General features: G+C 45.7%; 6 protein-coding genes across 13 annotated transcripts; 4 read left to right on the top strand and 2 right to left on the bottom strand.

The window, feature by feature from the left end:
* Window positions 1-27: 27 nt before the first annotated feature.
* Window positions 28-2332, bottom strand: LOC119559989 (ninjurin-2). 6 transcript variants are annotated; one of them, XM_037873248.1, is made up of 3 exons: window positions 2081-2332; window positions 1096-1272; window positions 28-274 (listed from the first exon to the last, which is right to left on the bottom strand). In XM_037873248.1, exons 1-3 carry the CDS (start codon window positions 2114-2116, stop codon window positions 77-79), a joined length of 411 nt encoding a protein of 136 aa, XP_037729176.1. In that variant the 5' UTR covers window positions 2117-2332; the 3' UTR covers window positions 28-76. The 6 variants fall into 6 exon arrangements, with proteins under 6 accessions (XP_037729176.1, XP_037729180.1, XP_037729177.1 ...); XM_037873252.1 differs by lacking the exon at window positions 2081-2332 and adding an exon at window positions 1338-1367; XM_037873249.1 differs by lacking the exon at window positions 28-274 and adding an exon at window positions 337-590.
* Window positions 2333-3732: 1400 nt separating this feature from the next.
* Window positions 3733-4329, top strand: LOC119560638. The gene has a single exon (XM_037874190.1). It carries the CDS (start codon window positions 3867-3869, stop codon window positions 4272-4274), a length of 408 nt encoding a protein of 135 aa, XP_037730118.1. The 5' UTR covers window positions 3733-3866; the 3' UTR covers window positions 4275-4329.
* Window positions 4330-4425: 96 nt separating this feature from the next.
* Window positions 4426-6861, bottom strand: LOC119560636 (actin-related protein 1). The gene is made up of 6 exons (XM_037874188.1): window positions 6727-6861; window positions 5881-5945; window positions 5647-5821; window positions 5436-5587; window positions 4830-5376; window positions 4426-4766 (listed from the first exon to the last, which is right to left on the bottom strand). The coding sequence occupies exons 1-6, from the start codon at window positions 6772-6774 to the stop codon at window positions 4623-4625; spliced, it is 1131 nt and encodes a 376-aa protein (XP_037730116.1). The 5' UTR covers window positions 6775-6861; the 3' UTR covers window positions 4426-4622.
* LOC119560637 lies at window positions 5974-6732 on the top strand. The gene has a single exon (XM_037874189.1). The coding sequence runs from the start codon at window positions 6047-6049 to the stop codon at window positions 6476-6478; it is 432 nt and encodes a 143-aa protein (XP_037730117.1). The 5' UTR covers window positions 5974-6046; the 3' UTR covers window positions 6479-6732.
* Window positions 6862-7198: 337 nt separating the features above from the next.
* Window positions 7199-8792, top strand: LOC119561030 (suppressor of fused homolog). Its single transcript, XM_037874856.1, has one exon. The coding sequence runs from the start codon at window positions 7219-7221 to the stop codon at window positions 8635-8637; it is 1419 nt and encodes a 472-aa protein (XP_037730784.1). The 5' UTR covers window positions 7199-7218; the 3' UTR covers window positions 8638-8792.
* A 398-nt stretch (window positions 8793-9190) lies between these two features.
* On the top strand, window positions 9191-17403 carry LOC119561028 (monocarboxylate transporter 10). 3 transcript variants are annotated; one of them, XM_037874854.1, is made up of 5 exons: window positions 9191-9456; window positions 10717-11101; window positions 14754-15118; window positions 15177-15960; window positions 16406-17040. In XM_037874854.1, exons 2-5 carry the CDS (start codon window positions 10753-10755, stop codon window positions 16720-16722), a joined length of 1815 nt encoding a protein of 604 aa, XP_037730782.1. In that variant the 5' UTR covers window positions 9191-9456; window positions 10717-10752; the 3' UTR covers window positions 16723-17040. The 3 variants fall into 3 exon arrangements, with proteins under 3 accessions (XP_037730782.1, XP_037730783.1, XP_037730781.1); XM_037874855.1 differs by lacking the exon at window positions 9191-9456 and adding an exon at window positions 17079-17403 and having other exon boundaries at window positions 16406-16510; XM_037874853.1 differs by lacking the exon at window positions 9191-9456 and having other exon boundaries at window positions 16406-17041.
* Window positions 17404-17681: the final 278 nt, after the last annotated feature.

The following is a 17681-nucleotide window of genomic DNA, read 5'->3' as shown; positions in this document are numbered from 1 at the left end:
CAGTTTAAATAAAACTCTGAGGCTACGCCGATCATAGATGCCGAAAAATGTGCTTAGATCTAGAGATCCCTGAAGTTTAGGGCTTTAGAAGCTTCACATCATCGCTGCGGGGAGCCGCCGGATCTATCCCAAAATTCATCTTCATAATGTCACAGAACACGGACAAGAATATAAAGGCATCTATAAAGTGGTTGATGGTGAAGCCCAGACTTCTATCCTTGGGATTATGCATATTGATCAAGGACTGAATGATCAGCAAAACTCCAGCAGCCACCTGTTTGCGAAGGTAAGAGAAAACGCAACGCTTTAACATCAATACATTTATTTATTCCGCTTTACAATCTAGGTGTACATTAGCCTTATAATATATTATTTGGTGTAAATCGTTGGATTTCTAGTTTCTAGGGTGTCTTTTCATGCTGATACGAATACGAATACTCTAAGCCAAAACCGGATATGATAACGTTCACCACGGATATTATAAACACGACCACCAAAATGACGTCGTTCAGGATCACCGCCGCCGTCTGATCCTGATGCCTGTTTATGTTGAGACTTCCGATGACCACAAACAGAATGCCCACCAAAAGCTGTCGAAATGGATAGGAATAGTGTTAGAACCGGATAGTGAGGACCCTGTGAAGACTTTTCTTTTCTGTTCCCATCCCTTTTTCTAGTTCACATTGTTCAGAAGGTCGCCTTGTGGCGAGGGCAGTCGATTGTCAAAGGCCGAGATAAACAGATTTATCATCGTCGTGAAAAAGGCGAAACCAGTGCGGACATGGTTAATAATATTGGCCGACTGGTGAAACTCTGGCTGGTGCAACCGGCAGTCCCTCAGCAAACTCAGAGACAGGCTCAGCACGCCCGACAGAACCTACACAGAGAAAAACATAACAATTTCAGTTTAATATTGTCATCTGGTTTTAAAATTTAACTATTAAAAACTGCATTTTTTTAAATTTTTTTATATAATTTTGTAAAATCCATTAAATTCAAAAGATTTCGGATTATTGAAAAATCGTTTTAATGTTTTTCTCTGTGCAGGACACGTAGAGAATCAGGATAAATTGAGTGGCTTAAGGTATAGCTCACCTGCATCACTATAGATAAACTGATCAGGATCAGCATTAGCTTGTAGAACTGGTGCTGCTCGCCCACTTGGAGGATGTACTTTAGCTGGGAGGCATTAGCAGTCAGAAGAGCAATATCCAACATGCCCTGTGCAATCGTCTTCTTGGTGGCATACCGATTGGCATCCATGGCCTTCAACTAAAAAGGATAATTAAAATAATGATTTCTGTCTATTATAATAAAACTGTGAAGCCGAAGGATACATTTTCAAGAAAAGATACCATGGTGCCGGACCAACCGTCAAATGGAAAGTGAATGACTATCGCAGCTCGAATTCGAAGTATTCTTTATCTTTTTGCCATTTATGTTAGATTTTGTGATGATAAGAAAGCAGAACATCACAACTCCAACTAATGAAAAAATACGCATACAAAAAAGCTTACATTGAGGGCAAGGGTTACAAAAATATGCAGAGAAGAAAAATAAATTACATTTTGAAATTAAAGATCGAATATTATTAAAATCTGAATTTATAAGAGTCATTTCGTACCTGCCAAGCGTTTTTAATGGATTTCTGCAAAAAACCAAAGTGTTTACTATACTACAAATAGCTACAAGGATAATTACTATCACAGGGTATAAGTGTGTCATATAATTGTCATCACAATTAGAAAATCAATATGAGAACAAACAACCGGTGGGAATTAAAATGCTTTTTCGCACAGCTCATCGGAGTTTTAAGGTGCATAAGGCGAGCGAGTCGGGCACATATCATTTTTAAATTGCACGAACAGTCGGAGCAAAGACAACAACAACGACAATTACATGGACTGGCAATTACGGATGGGATAGAAATGGGGATATGGGTACGGAGGAGGTGTGCCTCATTCGCACGAATAAATAAATAATTCATGAACAGGGATATACGGTTAAGATCAAGGTCGTTCTGTGTGTGCTCGGAATATGGGTATACCATACCTGAAGATGGATATATCTTTGGACTTACCTCGTTTTCGTTAACCCGGTCTAAACCTGACGCCATTATGAATGAATCTTTGGGATTTTATTTTCAATTTGAGCTTTGGTTTCGGTCACACACCGCTGGACTTTGTCTCACTTTTCAAGCTAAACAAAAGAACTCAAAAACGTTCAATTCAAGTTGTTTCGGTTTTCATTGTCTCCTCAAATTGGCAACACAATTGTTGATACTTGGAGCGGCGTTGTCGTGGAGACGGTTTGCTACACAACCAAACGATTAAACAACTGACGGCGCACTGAATTCGGAAATCCAGCCCAGAGAGTACAACCCGCGAGTGAGTCGGGCTTTCGGTACACTTGACCAGAAAGAGAGTGGGGCAAGCCGGAAAGAGTGTTTTCGAACGGACTAATGATAGTAGTTCGCTAAATTAAAAATGTATTGATTAAATTTGGGAAACACCCATTTATCCTGCCGGATGTATGAATCAACTCTAGTAATGATTCAATATTTTAAGATATTTGGACGATTTTTTTGAATGACAGATTTTATTTTTTAGTTGATGACTTAAACGCCGTTTATGCATACAAATTAAAAACAAGGAAGAACGCTATAGTCGAGTACCTCGACTATCAGATACCCGTTACTCAGCTAAAGGGACCAAAGGAAAATGGAGATATGCAAGCAGCAAATGCGCCACCTACCGGCGGTAGACAGATTTAAGCGTTGTGGGCGTTAGAGTGGGCGTGGGAAAGTTTTTTTTAATCAATCGATAGGTATTGACGAGACCAATACATTTCAGTTAAAATTTTTTATCTAGCACGAAAATTGTGGGCGGCACAGGCTTGGGCGGTTTGTGGGCGTTAGAGTGAGCGTGGCAAACTTTTTTTTAAATCAATCGATAGATATTTAAGAGACCAATACATTTCAGTTAAAATTTTTTATCTAGCATAAAAATTGTGGGCGCCACAGATTTGGGCGGTTTGTGGGCGTTAGAGTGGGCGTGGCATATTCGCGTAACAAACTTGCGCTGCGCTCAAGCTTACCGAATCTAAATCTGAAATCCCGTTTCTCTATCTTTAATATTTTCCGAGATATCTGCGTTCATATTTACGATTTTTTGAAGTTTGTGGGCGGCTTGTGGGCGTTAAAGTGGGCGTGGCAAACTTTTTTTTAGGTCAATCGGTAGGTATTGATTAGAAGAATACATTTCAGTTAAAATTTTTGTTCTAGCATCAAAACTGTAGGAGCCACAGTTTTGGGCGGTTTGTGGGCGTTAGAGTGGGCGTGGCACTCTTCTGAAACAAACTTGCGCTGCGCAGGAATCTCAGGAATCTGCATGCCTAATCCTAGTATTGTAGCTCTTATAGTTTCCGAGATCTCAGCGTTCATACGGACAGACGGACAGACGGACAGACGGACATGGCTAGATCGACTCGGCTAGTGATCCTGATCAAGAATATATATACTTTATGGGGTCGGAAACGCTTCCTTCTGCCTGTTACATACTTTCCGACGAATCTAGTATACCCTTTTACTCTACGAGTAACGGGTATAATAATATATTTAGGTTTGACAAAAAAAATTCATATACATTCGTTAAGAAATGGATTTTCAAAATGTTTCACTCCCCAGATTTAATTAAATTAAGAAAGCCGGTTGTAAAAATAGAGTACCATGTAGTAGGCTTGAAGTCAGCTGCTTTTGGTTTCTCCACAGAATATTACAATTTTGGAGTAGATTCCGTTAAAAGTTCTACTAACATTAGAAATTAATTAAAATATACTTTGTTCAAAGAATTACTCCAAACACAATCATGGAATTTCCCATACCAGAGGCTCAATATTGGGACGTTTCGAAGAAGTCCCAGAAAGATCGGCAAATGATTCGGAAGTTCGTTCCCGAAGCCGTCGATCTGGCCACTATAAGTCGCGGAGAGATTTACAGGATTGACACCTTCTATTTGGAGTGCCAGAAGTACAGGGATCATTATCGTGACCCCTACGGCAAGGTGCATTGTCCCCCATTCTTCCACTTGCACAAGGGAAAGTGCGGAATCAAGTTGGACCAGACCCTGGCCCAGATGACACAGGCGATTGCTGGAACTGTGGACCGCCAGCCGATAGTGTTTCCCCTGATACCAAATAAGAGCATGTTTTTGGGCGGCAGCATTCCCATGGGGTCACACACATCCAAAATTGGCGTCACAAGCTATCTGAGATGACGTATTTGTATATACTTTATAGCACAAACATAAGTATATGCTTCGGAAACTGTGAGAGAGTATCGTTTTTATCGTTCTTTTCATCTAGAATTGGTTGCAATTTGTAATTTATTATTTATGAGTGGGCCCTGGGAGTAATCATCCCCAAGTGTATTATAAATTTTAGTACTTTATTTTCTAGGCTGGGAAAGCAGTTTCAATAAATAGCATTTTAAATACTTTGCGCCCTTTATGCGTAAAACATACACACTTGTTTTAAATTTCTGGGAACTTGATGTTAGCTGACACAAGGATTTGATATACATTTTAATTAGCCTTTTACAAATGGCGTTTAAGCTAGTAAACACACTAAAAAGTCTTTCTGTGCACGGCTTTCTGACCCTCCTCCTCGTATTCCCGCTTCGAGATCCACATCTTCTTGAAAGTATCGAGCGAGGCTAAAATCGATCCGCCCATCCATGTGGAGTAGAGTCGTTCCTGAGGCGCGGCGATCTGTAACATATACTCGCGTCTTAGAACTCCCTCAAAGAGCTATGTTTGTTAAGAAGTATTTACCCTGATCTTGAGATCCTTGGCCGAGTGCTTCTTCAGTTCGGACAGCAGGCGGTCGCCGAATCCCTTGAAAAGCGTGGATCCACCGGAGAGCACGATGTTCTGGTAGAGCATTTTCCTGAGATCCATATCCGACTTTTCGATGGAGTACATCAGAACGTCGTGTATGCCCTCGCACTCTTCGCCCAGGAGATCGGGCCGGAAGAGTACCTCCGGCGCCCTGAAGCGGGCAGGTCCAATCTCAAATGTCTTGCCGTCGGGCAGCTTGTAGGCAAACTTCTCGGTCTCCACGGTTTCCTCCTTCTGCGGGTTGGTGGCCAGATAGCAGACCTTCTCCTTGATGGAGCGCACAATCTCAAATTCGGCGGTCGACCGGAAGTTGAAGCCCTCCCGGCGGATGAGTGTCTTCAGGTAGCGAGTCACATCGCGCCCGGCGATGTCCACGCGCATAATACTGTGAGGCATGGCGAATCCCTCGTAGATGGGAACCGCATGCGTCACACCGTCGCCGGAGTCTAGCACAACGCCTGTCACGCGTCCGGTGGCATAGCTGCAAGTTAACGACAAAGTTAATACGATGTGTATACTTCCTGGGATTGCTATGCTTACAGACTGAGCACCGCCTGCATGGAGACAAAGAGCGCAGGTGCATTGATTCCTTCGAAGAAGAACTCGGCTGCCTTTTCGCGATTGCGACGCGGATTAAGCGGGGCTTCGGTCAGCAGCACGGGATGATCCTCCGTGAAGGTGGCTAGTTGTTCCTGGTTGTTAAAATATACAGAGGTGATTAAGGAATATGGGGGACTGAGGGCAACCTTACTTTGCTGTAAATGTAGCTCCATATCCGCTCCATGTCATTCCAGTCGGTGACGATGCCGTGCTCCATGGGATACCGGATGCTGAGCAGACCACGGTGCTCCTCCGCCTTGGGTCCAACAAATATGTCACCCTCCAGGGCACCAGCCATCACCCGGACATGCTTGGGTCGGCCAATGCTGCAGGATAAGGCATAAGTTGAAGGGTACTAAGGGACATGAGGGTTTGGGGCACTTACTAATTGGGAAACCTGCATTTTGGAATGTGCTCACCAGCAAAGCCGGCCTTGATCACACCGGAGCCCTGTAAAAAGTGATGGAAAACACATTTAGTTGGCAGTGAAAGCAGTTTGTACAGTAGATTTAAAATTACGGGCGAAAAGCATTTATAACTAAATTGCAAACATGGAGTCCTATAGTGTGCCGGAGGTGGACATGATGATGGTGTCCAAGAACTCGCAATACGAGCGGGAGTCGCTTCTAAAGTTCGCACCTCCCGTTGGACTGACCAACATCAGTTATGGCGGGATGTACAAGGTGGACTCGTTCTATCTGGAGTGCCAGAAGTACCGGGACCAGTTCCGCGACCCCTACAACAAGCTGCTCCGCCCCAAGATGTTCAGCACATACAGGGGCAAGTGCGGCATTAAGATAGATCCCGAACTGGAGCGCCTGAAGCGACCCGCTGCCTCGCATGTGGAGTCCATTCCGGTGGTCTATCCGATGGAGTACGGGCGGAAGATGGACTTCGACAGGGGCTTCCAGATGGAGGGACGCAACAGCAGGGAGTCGGCCATCGCCCGCAGGTATCCGTGTGTGCGTGTGCTGGGCAGATAGAAGGATACTACGGGAACGATCCTATCAAAATTGCCAGTTGGACCTCCTTTTACTTCCAAAATAAGCCATCTTTGGCTAAGGCCGAGTTCTTGTTTCGGGGATTAGTCATGTTGGCCATATGAAGACGGCTTGAAAGCTCGCGACAAAGGGACGGGGCGTAGGTGATGTCACTGTTTGATGGCTAAAGAGCTGGAAACTCGCGATTTGGCAAAAGTCTCCAGGATTTCGAAGCCCCCACTTCCACTTACGTTATCTATGACGACGGGCTGGTTGACGACGACATCATAAGGCTCCATTTTGTGCGTTTTTCAAAATTTGCAAATTTTCTATTAGTTGGTCAACCGTTGGTGACCGTAGCTGGTTCGCAGAAATAAACCACAGGTGAAAATATACCATAATGGTATATTCCAAGAGATCTTAATATGCCTGAACCACATTTTACATTTGACATGATGGTCTGTCATGTCAAATAAGCGATTCTCCGATGTGTGGGTTATTTTAGAACAAAAGTTTTGGAAATATAATATTTTTTTTTGTTTTCCTAGTAGAACATTTTATTAAAATGATTATATTGACATTTGAAAGACTTAATAAAAAAGAAAAGCAAATGTCAAATTACCATACATTTTGTATTTTACATCCTTGGTATATTTGAGATGTGGTATATTTTTCATTTTCATTTGCTACCGGTGGTAATTTACAACGGCATAGATACTGTCATACTAATCTTACTGGATGAAATGGCCGATGCGAACTTGGACAAAAAACCGGAGGTGAAGCCTCCGCCGGGCCTAAAGGCCATCATAGACCACCTGGCCCAGGCTTATCCGCAGCAGCCGAACCCGCTGCAGGTGACGACGCTGCTCAAATACTGGCTGGGTGGTCAGGATCCGCTGGACTACATCAGCATGTACAACTTCCCTGGGGATGCGGACAGGAACATTCCGCCGCACTGGCACTACATCAGCTTCGGGCTAAGTGACCTGCACGGCGACGAGCGCGTCCATCTGCGCGAGGAGGGCGCCACAAGGTCCGGCATGGGATTCGAACTGACCTTTCGCCTGGCCAAGACGGAGTCGGAGCTCAAGCAGCAGATCGAGAATCCGGAGAAGCCCCAACGACCGCCAACCTGGCCGGCAAACCTGCTACAGGCCATCGGGCGCTACTGCTTTCAGACGGGCAACGGCCTGTGCTTCGGAGACAACATCCCATGGCGCAAAAGCCTGGGCGGCAGTTCCACCTCCAAGTTGCAGAGTCTTCTGGTCGCCCAGGACCCGCAGTTGGGATGCATTGAGACGCCCACCGGCACGGTGGACTTCTGTCAGCTGGTCGGCGTCTTCGAAAACGAACTGGAGCAAGCCTCCCGTTGGAATGGACGCGGAGTGCTCAACTTTTTGCGCCAGGACGTGCAGACGGGCGGCGATTGGCTGGTGACCAACATGGACCGTCCGATGAGCGTGTTTGAGCTGTTCCCAGAGACCCTGCTCAACCTGCAAGACGACCTGGAGAAGCAGGGCTCCGATCTGGCCGGCGTCAATGCGGAGTTCACGTTCCGCGAGCTAAAGCCCACCAAGCAGGTGAAGCAGGAGGTGGACTTCCAGGCGCTGAGCGAGAAGTGCGCCAACGAGGAGAACAACCGCCCGCTGACGGAGACACAAATGAAGCGCGAGGAGCCGAGTTTCCCACAGTCCATGTCAATGAGCAGCAACTCTCTGCACAAGTCCTGTCCCTTGGACTTCCAACCACAGGCACCGAACTGCATTTCGCTGGACGGCATTGAGATCACCCTGGCACCCGGCGTGGCCAAGTACCTGCTTCTGGCCATCAAGGATCGCATCCGGCATGGGCGTCACTTCACTTTCAAGGCCCAGCATTTGGCACTAACGCTGGTGGCGGAAAGCGTGACCGGCTCGGCGGTTACTGTCAGCGAACCTTACGGTGTGCTGGGCTATTGGATCCAGGTCCTGATCCCCGACGAGCTGGTGCCGCGTCTGATGGAGGACTTCCGCAGCGCGGGCCTGGACGAGAACTGCGAGCCGAAGCAGAGGCTGGAGCTGGAGTGGCCCGACAAGAATCTAAAGCTAATCATCGACCAGCCGGAGCCCGTGCTGCCCAACGTTCTGCCCATGTCCCTCGACGCTGCTCCTCTGAAAATGTAAAGCTCTCATGCGCTTAGCTAGTATTATTTTAATTTAATCGAATTGAATCTTCCACTAACAAGTAAGTTTTACATTTATACATCTCACATCTAACACAATGAACGTGGCCTTTGCTCCCTGCCGGAGTTCAGTCAAAATATACATACCCAAAACCACTCGACGGGCCTTTGATCCGCGGATGAAGAGAGGAAGCGCCGGCGCCAGGAGCGAACAATTCGCCGGATGAGTCAAGTTGGGGTCAGTGTGTGGAGCGTTGGGCATCGTCTTTGGTGGCTGCGGCGGATATGGCCACTTGCCGGTTGTGGAAGTCATCGCCACCAACTAAGCCACCAATTGATGGCACTGCGCAGTGGACAGCCGAATGCTTCAGTTTCTAATTCTGGGAATTGATCAATTAGAGGAGTATTTAATGAACATAAAATCCAGCCCGTGATCATGTGATTTGCGAGGAACTGGACCGGGACCTGGAGAAGCTGCATCGTCTGCCTGGCTGGGAAACCGTTTTGTGTCCGTCCATTGTCGCCGTTGCCTAGGTGAATTTTTGTTTACCGCAGAGAACGCAACCGCTGCGGTTTCGGTTGCTCTGCTTCTCTGATTAGGCGCCTCAAGTGAGCGAGCGATTTTTTTGCAAAAACGGCTCGTGGAAAATAATTCAGTTTTCTTCATTCCGCCGCCGACGACGCAAGCGCTCGGTTGTGTGCTCGCTCGAGAGTTTCCACCCGCCCACTAATCACTCCTCGATTCGCGCTCGAGTGCCGCGCTGGATTCCTGGAGTCTTCAAGTGAATCGCAAGCCTTCGACTGGAATTCCGGCTTACAAGTAGGTAGGGAAGGGGCTCCAAGGAGGGGGCTACTCACCGGCGGTTGCATAAGGGCGAATCCATCGACCGGTGACCTTCGATTTCGGCAGTGACCCCCGAGGGATTCGGTTGGGTGTCAGTGCGTCGTCATCGAGCGGACACGTGCACGCCGTTGATAGCACCGACTTCTCCGATAGCCGTCAAGAACGACAAACGGTCGCAATTCTTTATATATTCTGGTGTGCGGTTCGCGTTACATTGGGCTTTCGCTATTGCGGTGCGCATTTTTCGGCTGCCCCGGGGCGGGAAAAAGAAAACGTTTGCAGAACAGACCGTTGCACTGAACCGCAGACGCAGACCCACCTCGAACCCCCACACCCCATCCCCAATCCATTCCGAGGTGCACTCGACAAGGGCATGCATAATCGAGAAATGCGACAAATTTCAGTTATCGCTTGTAATGCAATCTGTGTTCTGCGCAGCTTAAAAGTGCATTACAATGTTGCTGACCAAATATTCAGAGGGGAAATTGGAATCGAGCGTGTCTCCACGACAACTAGGTGTATGTAACCTGAAAGTTATATCTCTGGATATTAATTTGAACCTGCTAGCTTATGAAACCCTAGATGTTTTTGTTCTTTGTTTACTCAGCTCTGCAATCCGATCAGTCTTTTGGAATGTGACTGTAATTAAGGCTATCATAAGGGCAAATTTCATATAGATAAAATATAAAGACCTTTACTAGTTACAAATGATTCCCCATGGTTACTTTTTAAATAATAGGGTATTTTAACAAGAAAGATAAATTGCCTTAAATACACTGAATGTTTCCCTTGTTTATTTAAGGTTAAAATGTTTAATAATCTTCTTGGGATAAGTGTAATTTTAATATAAGGATAGGCCTTAATAAGTGTGATGGAAGGGCTAGTTTATTTCATGAACTTAATAGTACCTTAAAATTATCAGCTGATAGAGATCTAATCTCTCTTTTAGTTTTAAAAGAAACTTTCGCTAAGATTCCACTCCCTCGAGAACTAAGTGCCTTTGTCTCCCGTTTAGTTGAATTCCGGACTGCCGACAATGTAAACTGGATTTTCATTTGCCGGAGGCGCAAATAGCGATAAACGTGTCCAAATATTTGGCTAGCCAATTCCGTCAGTCTGTGATTATTTTCCGGGATGGGGATTTCGGCAGGCGGCAGTCAACAACATATTTGGGTGCAATGTGGCTGACTGATTACGGAGTGTGCAGCACAATTAAAACACTATGTATATTTGCAGGCAGCACCCCCAACACACCGATCCCAGCCAGAAGCCATGACCGAGAATGAGCCGCTGAACGATGTGCAGAGCCAGGTGAACGCCCGCATCCTGCCCGCCGCCAATGGACACTCCAACGGCCTGGTCCATGCCAATGGAAAGGATTCGATGAAGCCTCCTCCACCGGTTCAGAATGGGAACGGGACACACATCGAGGCGCCCTGCTGTCGGGACATACACGGCAAGGAGCCTCCGGATGGGGGAGCCCGTGCCTGGTTGGTCATGGTGAGCGCCTTCCTCTGCAACGGCATCATCTTCGGATTCATCAACACATACGGCGTGATCCACTCACTGCTGACGGAGCGTCTCACCAAACTCGGCGACCCGGAGGCCTCCAGCAAGGCGGGTAAGTCTGACACACGGCTCTCTTACATCCCCTCAAGAATCCGACAGCAATTTGTCCATAATCCCATCAGCCCGCGGCAAATTAATTCTGAATTTATGTGCCAGTTGCTGGCGTTGATTGTAATTATGCAGGCAGGGCAAATGAGATTAGATGGGAACTGGACAGTTGTTTTCCAGGCCACTATCTGTTTCAGCACGGACCTGCCATAAAACAACCTCCATAAAACAAATCATATTTCTGGCCTTTGATTGCAGCCCGGGGGGCCTCTGACTTTTCTTCGGAAAAAAGCCTAGAGGCTCATCCAAAATGAACAATAAAATTGCATTGTTAAAGATAATATTTACAATTCTGACTTGCATACCTATAGATTGTATTATCAGCTTTTAAAATTACCTTGGAAATATAGAAGAGACTGTATGTTGCCGAATTTAAATTTGATTTGACGCTTTGACGCAATTGAGAATGAATTGCCGAAACGTTCAATATTACTTAAGAAAGTTTTTATTCAGATTTATTTTCGCTGTGTTTCGAATCTAACGGGCATTCGAACATGCCTCTGTTTCTCTGGTGGGCTCTCGGGTTCAATAAAACGTAGTAGTACGTAGTACGGAGTGACGATATAGGAATCCAACGTACCGACGTCAAGTGAATTAAATTGCTAAAAGTTGATTGGATCACAAAGCATTATTCAACAGCCTTCGAGTGCGAAGAGCGCGAAGACAGCGACGTCAAGACTTCGCGCAGAGGAGTCTCATAGAGTTGGAGCGGAAAATCCAGAGCGTTCTCCGGCTGGAGTTGATCGTTTTTTGGCAGCTCAACATGACCAGCGGGAAAAGCCACTCCAAACCAGACGCAACTGCTTTGTGGGGAATGCAATTCCCAGCCAGAGTTCACTGCATTAGCGATTGTTTGTCAAGGTTTGCTGCCGGCCGGCATTACGCATACGCAGCGTGGGGCGGCATCGCATTGGGGGCACGGCCGGCGCTTTTAAGACAAGCTGGAGAACTGGAAAACTAAAGAACTGGCCGGCGGACGGCAGAAGACAAAAGACACTGGCAAATTGCACCCGCCACTGACCCAGTTACTTGGTCGGCCGGCGCTGCCGGGGAAGCCCCCCAAGTGCTCCGCCTGACAGCGATCCTCCGCCGAGCTATAGGCTACGTACATCTAGGGCTAAGACTAGAGCTTGAGCCAAGACTAGCTGGCAGTTCCGCAATATGATTAAAACCTGACGTAATCCGAACCCGAGCTCTGTGTGCCATATTTTCCCCACTTTTATCGCGGTGTCGATTCATCAATTAATTGTCAGCCTCTGTCAATTATACACCTCCATGGGCACATCGCAGCGACTTAGTGGAGCTTAATAGGCGGTGGCCCATTGGTTCATCCGTGTGGATCGGAGGTCAAGATCAATCATACCATCGGCTGCCAATCCTGTGCAATCCCCTTGCAAATTGCGTCAGATATTGCATGATATCGCATCGGGTTGCCATCTATGCATGAATATGAGGCATACTAAAAATATTCCGATCTATTTTCGAAGCCAGACGCCAGCGGTGCCATGTAATTCGGCAGCGTCCCCTTCCGTTCGGATTCTTTTTTAGGTTTTTGGCACCGGGTACTACGGGTATTATCTAATGGCTCTCTTCGCATCTCTCGGGCGGATTGCCATTGACTGGCAGCGAAAAGAGAATCGCCGTCTGTGGCATTGACATTGACTACTGCCCGCCTCTGGCCGAGATTGCGGGAGAATCATTCTGCGCATGTGGGGGAGAGTTACGAACGTGCCATCTCACGGCCCCATTCCTCAGTTAGCCGTGTCTCAGCGAATGGTCGATAAATATCCATGAAGCATCCAGAGTGGGTCAAGTTCTATTTTGGGTTAGTGCGCTGCAGTTTTATTATTTACATTTATATATTTTCCATTTACTTGTTCCTATATAATATGCGGAGACTTAAGTGCATTTCTTATTTGATAACCTTTAATTAAATAAATTAATTATTAAAAAATAATAAATGGAAGCATATGAACATCGTCAGGTTAAAGGTCAAGGGAGGTTAGCTCCGGTTGCTTATAAGCAATTCCCATGAATGGTATACGCATCGCTTTTGAAAAACCATCTCAAGCACTTCACAAAGTAGATTGTGACAATAAATTCGGACCGACACGCGAGCTGAATCGAATGCTTATCTCTAGTTCCGGCGTACAATAGTATTTGATATTCCCCGCGATTGGAACTACTAAATCGCTTTGTTTAGGGTGCCATCATAGAACTATAAATACAGTGAAGTACTATAAAATTGTAATAATTACAACAATCTTGTTAGCTTCAATTTCTTAAAAATAAAAACGGGGTGTCAAAGAAATCTATTTGAGCGAAATGTACCCCGAGTTTCGCCAAAACAAATTTTTGTGACACCCCCAAATATAACCATCACTAAACTTTAAATACAGTGAAATACTATTAAGTGCTAGCATTTAAAATAAGCGGAATAGTTCCAATTTTATAGAAAATTGGACTGAATTCTCCATCCGGACTTTCACCCGCTACCTGTTTCGGTCCACAGTCCATGTCCCAGACAATGGTCCAAAGCCGCTGGAGAGGCTGCAGCTGCACATCTTTCAGAGATGCGCCCGCAAACCTTATCAGAGCATTAGATCATCTTTGCAGGCGGGAAACAAAGAATTAACCCGGTTCTGTCAATCGAACATCAATTTGAAGTGCCAAAGTAGAACAAGCGAAAGTGTTTACGCTACGAAAACAATTGGATTCCCCCACTTCTGATCGCAGAGTTCAGCGGAAAATTATTGTCTACGAAAATCAAATCTTTAAGCGGCAAGCGACAATCCTCGCTCCCGCCAACCGCCGACTGATCGGGTTTCCCGGTTTTTGTCGCAGTCGAGCATCCACCTGGAAGTTGCAACAAAACACCTGGGACTGTGGCCAATATCCAGGCATTCATGGGATCGCCTCACTTCACAATCAACCGCAAGTGCGTGAGATTCGATTTGTCAAATGAAATTTTTATTGGTTCGAGTCAGTCGAGCAGACAGTTGGTCAGCAAGTTTGCGAAAGAGGAGTTGACTCATAAATATATTTTAACAAGTATATGTTTAATTTCTAATTTTTTTAATATTCTGACTAGTTAAAGCTATTCAGAAAAGACTCTTCATCAAAAAAAAATATCTAGTAATAAAGCCGTCTTATAACTCAATTAATTTTTTTATTATTTATCCCTATCTGAAAATACAGTAAATATTTTGATCTGAAACAAAACATTTCCTTTCATAAAATAAAAAGTAAATAAACGCTCATAAGCATACAATAACAATCATTGTAATATCAAACGTGCAAGAAAACTAAATATTGCTTTAAGAGATTGTAAGTTGTAAACATTGCACTGCATACAAATATAAATATATATATTATGATTATCTTTACGTAAGAATAAAGACATTTAATATTTCCATAGGAGATTTGTAATTAGGTCAACATTTTATTGTAAGAGCTGTGTTTAAGAAAGCACACCTAAGAGTGTTCATAAAGCATGTTGTTTCTATACGGACTATTTTATTTAATCTCACAAATACTGATGTGAAATTTAATCTTCAAGACAATATAATTTAAACGGAACCCTTCCTCCATTGCAGCTCTGATTGGAGCCCTGGCCATCGGCACCACATTCCTCTTCTCCACAATGGCCGGCTGCCTCACGGACAAGATTGGACTGCGGCTGACCACATTCGCCGGCGGAGTCCTCTCGGCAGGAGGACTGCTGCTGTCCTCGTTCTGCACCGAGAACATCGGCGCCCTGTACTTCACCTACGGGATCATGTTTGGCCTGGGAGCGGCCCTCGCCTACACGCCCACACTGGCCATCCTGGGCCATTACTTCAAGCGCTACCTGGGCAAGGTGAGTGGCTTTGTGACCGCCGGCTCCAGCGTTTTCACTGTGATACTGCCGCCCTGTCTGGACAAGCTCCTGGCCAGCTATGGTCTGGAGGGGACTCTGAGGGTAAATGGATTGATAAGCTCTTTGATGCCTAACACTAATTGCTTTTCTGATTTTCCAGATAATGAGCCTCGTGTCCGCTTTCATTATCGTTTGCTCCTTCGTTTACAAGCCACTTCATCCTCCACCAGAGCCGCCCAAGAAGAAACCAGGAAGATCTCGCTTTAATCTCTTCATGCGCTCTATTATAAATGTGGAGATCTGGAAGCGCAAACGCTTCGTCATCTGGGCTCTGTGCGTGCCCCTTGCACTGTTCGGATACTTTGTGCCCTATGTGCACATGATGCAGTTCGTGAAAACCACTTTTCCGGGCGAGGATGTCAACCTGCCGGTCATGTGCATCGGTATAACTTCCGGCATCGGACGCCTGATCTTCGGCGTTATTGCTGATATGCCGGGTGTGAACCGCATGTACCTGCAGCAGCTGTCGCTGGTGTCCATTGGCCTGGTCACTCTGCTCCTGCCCCTTACCAACTCCTATGTGGTCCTCGTCTCGTTCACCCTGGTCATGGGTCTCTTCGATGGCTGCTTCATTTCGCTGCTGGGACCGATTGCCTACGAGATCTGTGGTCCTTCGGGGGCCACGCAGGCCATTGGATTCCTGCTGGGCCTTAGCTCCATTCCGCTTACAGTGGGACCACCGGTGGCGGGCATGATCTTCGACAGCACGAATTCGTACACACTGCCTCTGATCCTCGCTGGACTGCCCCCACTGCTGGGCTCGTCTTTACTATTCCTGATCAAGTGCGTCAAGGAAGAGGAGAACGGAGTCAGTGCGCCGCGAGCTGTGGTCCTGGCCAACGGTGACATCGAGATTGCCGGCAACGGCCATTTTCAGTCGGGTGGTGAGTTTTTATTGTTTAAATAAGCATACCTATATACAAAATATATAAATATATTTATTTCAAATTACTTTTCATTTTAAAACCAAAATGGAAATTACCAAGCACTGAGTAGATGATGAATCAGCAACATCGCAATATGAATCAGACCAATAAAATCTCTCAATGCTGTACAGAATATTAAATCCGATTAGATTTCTAGCTAAATTGTTGATTTCTGTATAAAAGAGCTTTTATAATTAAGAGCTTCTTGATAAAGGGTGACCTAGTTTCAATTTAAAGGAAAGAATATTTTTGTTTATTTTGACTAACAAGTTGTTATTGTATTTTCAAATACTCTTATTGAATTACTTATTCATGATAAGAAGTTCATTTAACATTTATTAAACTCGACAAAGCTTATCGTTTATTTCAATGTGGTAATGCAATTTTTGTGTATTTTTTGCAGGCACCAAGTCCAGCACGCCGTTGATGGGTGCCACTAACGGTGTCCATGGAAGTGGAGGAGCGGCTCCAACGATCCAGAGCAACGGACACGTGGACAATGGAACTGGTGCGTACCCCGACTCGCCTTGGCCTAGCCCCACTTGCATCTCAGACTCTGCCGCCTGCGACCATCCCAGTAGCTCGCTTCACACTAACCCGGGCCCTCTGCTGCCCAGCTGCTCACACACTGCCCTGCTGGGTGGGGCCTCCAGCCCCAGCATGTCCCTGCCCCTGACTGACGACCCCAAGAGGCGTCGCTATAACTATTCCATATACTAACCCACACACTGCCTAGTCGCTAGCTTTCTCTGCTTCGCCTGCTGTAAGCCCTTTCTTGGGTACTTTGCCTTCTTGGTGTGGAACGAGTTTGTAATCGAATAGCATGACTAAGACGCACTGCTGACCTCCCCACATTCCACATCCCACGTTTCTAACCCAGCACCTGCATCCCTTGCACCCGTATCCCATTCCCATTGCTTTGTAGATCGTAAGCCTCATCGACTGGGACGTGCTGTAAATAAATGCCAGCTTATGTCGCATATAACTCGCTGACTGTTTCGGAGTCGTTGCATGGGCAGGCTCGATTCGCTCGACCAGAAACCACATTCAACTGTATTATCCTGTGCATCTTTCAGGGAAACTCGCCGTGACCAACGGATCGGCGTCGTAGAGAGACAGTCGTCGCACTAACTCAAAATTCCACAAAACTTTCGAAATGAATTGCAAAGTTCTGCCATTTTCAGCTGTAATCTCGCCGTCAGAGCCCCGCAGCTTAGCCAGCGCAAAATCGAGGTGTTCATTCTTTATATAAACCATAGCTCATCGGATCGGTTGAGATGCCTGTGCGCTTCTTCTATCCTTCATACGTGCATAATATACCTAGGCTAAGGAGAATTCGGAAACCAAATAAACGTAATATTTTAATTTTTAATAAATAATACACGGAATAAGAATCCTAAATTGACTTTGTATTCTCGTGTTGATATACCGTCATTTTAACAAATTTTAAAAGCTGAAAAAATGGGGATTACTATAGGATTTTTATTAATAATGTTGAATCATACTCCCCGCATCGATTACTTACTGATTGTTTTTATCTGTGAATGGTTCAATGGTTCCGTAGATCGACTAATTGAGGGGTTGTTGTACCATTAATTAACCATACCGTAATGAAATATGTATGTCACCGGTTTTTACCACCTGCGCAATGTCGATATCATCTCAGTTCAGAAGATGCG

Source organism: Drosophila subpulchrella, unplaced genomic scaffold (assembly GCF_014743375.2).
Source record: "Drosophila subpulchrella strain 33 F10 #4 breed RU33 unplaced genomic scaffold, RU_Dsub_v1.1 Primary Assembly Seq354, whole genome shotgun sequence".
NCBI classification, from domain to species: Eukaryota; Metazoa; Arthropoda; class Insecta; order Diptera; family Drosophilidae; genus Drosophila; species Drosophila subpulchrella.
The sequence above is the reverse complement of the archived record's forward strand: the minus strand, read 5'-3'. Positions and strand labels throughout refer to the sequence as shown.

Coding starts and splice junctions, on each gene's coding strand:
- LOC119559989 (XM_037873247.1), bottom strand. CDS start 2,116: ATGGCGTCAGGTTTAGACCGGGTTAACGAAAACGAG. Junction 1,273..2,080: donor ACCGGGTTAACGAAAACGAG/GTAAGTCCAAAG, acceptor TATCCTTTTTAG/TTGAAGGCCATGGATGCCAA. Junction 878..1,095: donor GTTTATCTATAGTGATGCAG/GTGAGCTATACC, acceptor TTCTCTGTGTAG/GTTCTGTCGGGCGTGCTGAG.
- LOC119560638 (XM_037874190.1), top strand. CDS start 3,867: ATGGAATTTCCCATACCAGAGGCTCAATATTGGGACGTTTCGAAGAAG.
- LOC119560637 (XM_037874189.1), top strand. CDS start 6,047: ATGGAGTCCTATAGTGTGCCGGAGGTGGACATGATGATGGTGTCCAAG.
- LOC119560636 (XM_037874188.1), bottom strand. CDS start 6,774: ATGGAGCCTTATGATGTCGTCGTCAACCAGCCCGTCGTCATAGATAAC. Junction 5,822..5,880: donor AAATGCAGGTTTCCCAATTA/GTAAGTGCCCCA, acceptor CTTATCCTGCAG/CATTGGCCGACCCAAGCATG. Junction 4,767..4,829: donor CCAAGGATCTCAAGATCAGG/GTAAATACTTCT, acceptor TATATGTTACAG/ATCGCCGCGCCTCAGGAACG.
- LOC119561030 (XM_037874856.1), top strand. CDS start 7,219: ATGGCCGATGCGAACTTGGACAAAAAACCGGAGGTGAAGCCTCCGCCG.
- LOC119561028 (XM_037874853.1), top strand. CDS start 10,753: ATGACCGAGAATGAGCCGCTGAACGATGTGCAGAGCCAGGTGAACGCC. Junction 11,102..14,753: donor GGAGGCCTCCAGCAAGGCGG/GTAAGTCTGACA, acceptor CCTCCATTGCAG/CTCTGATTGGAGCCCTGGCC. Junction 15,961..16,405: donor CGGCCATTTTCAGTCGGGTG/GTGAGTTTTTAT, acceptor TATTTTTTGCAG/GCACCAAGTCCAGCACGCCG.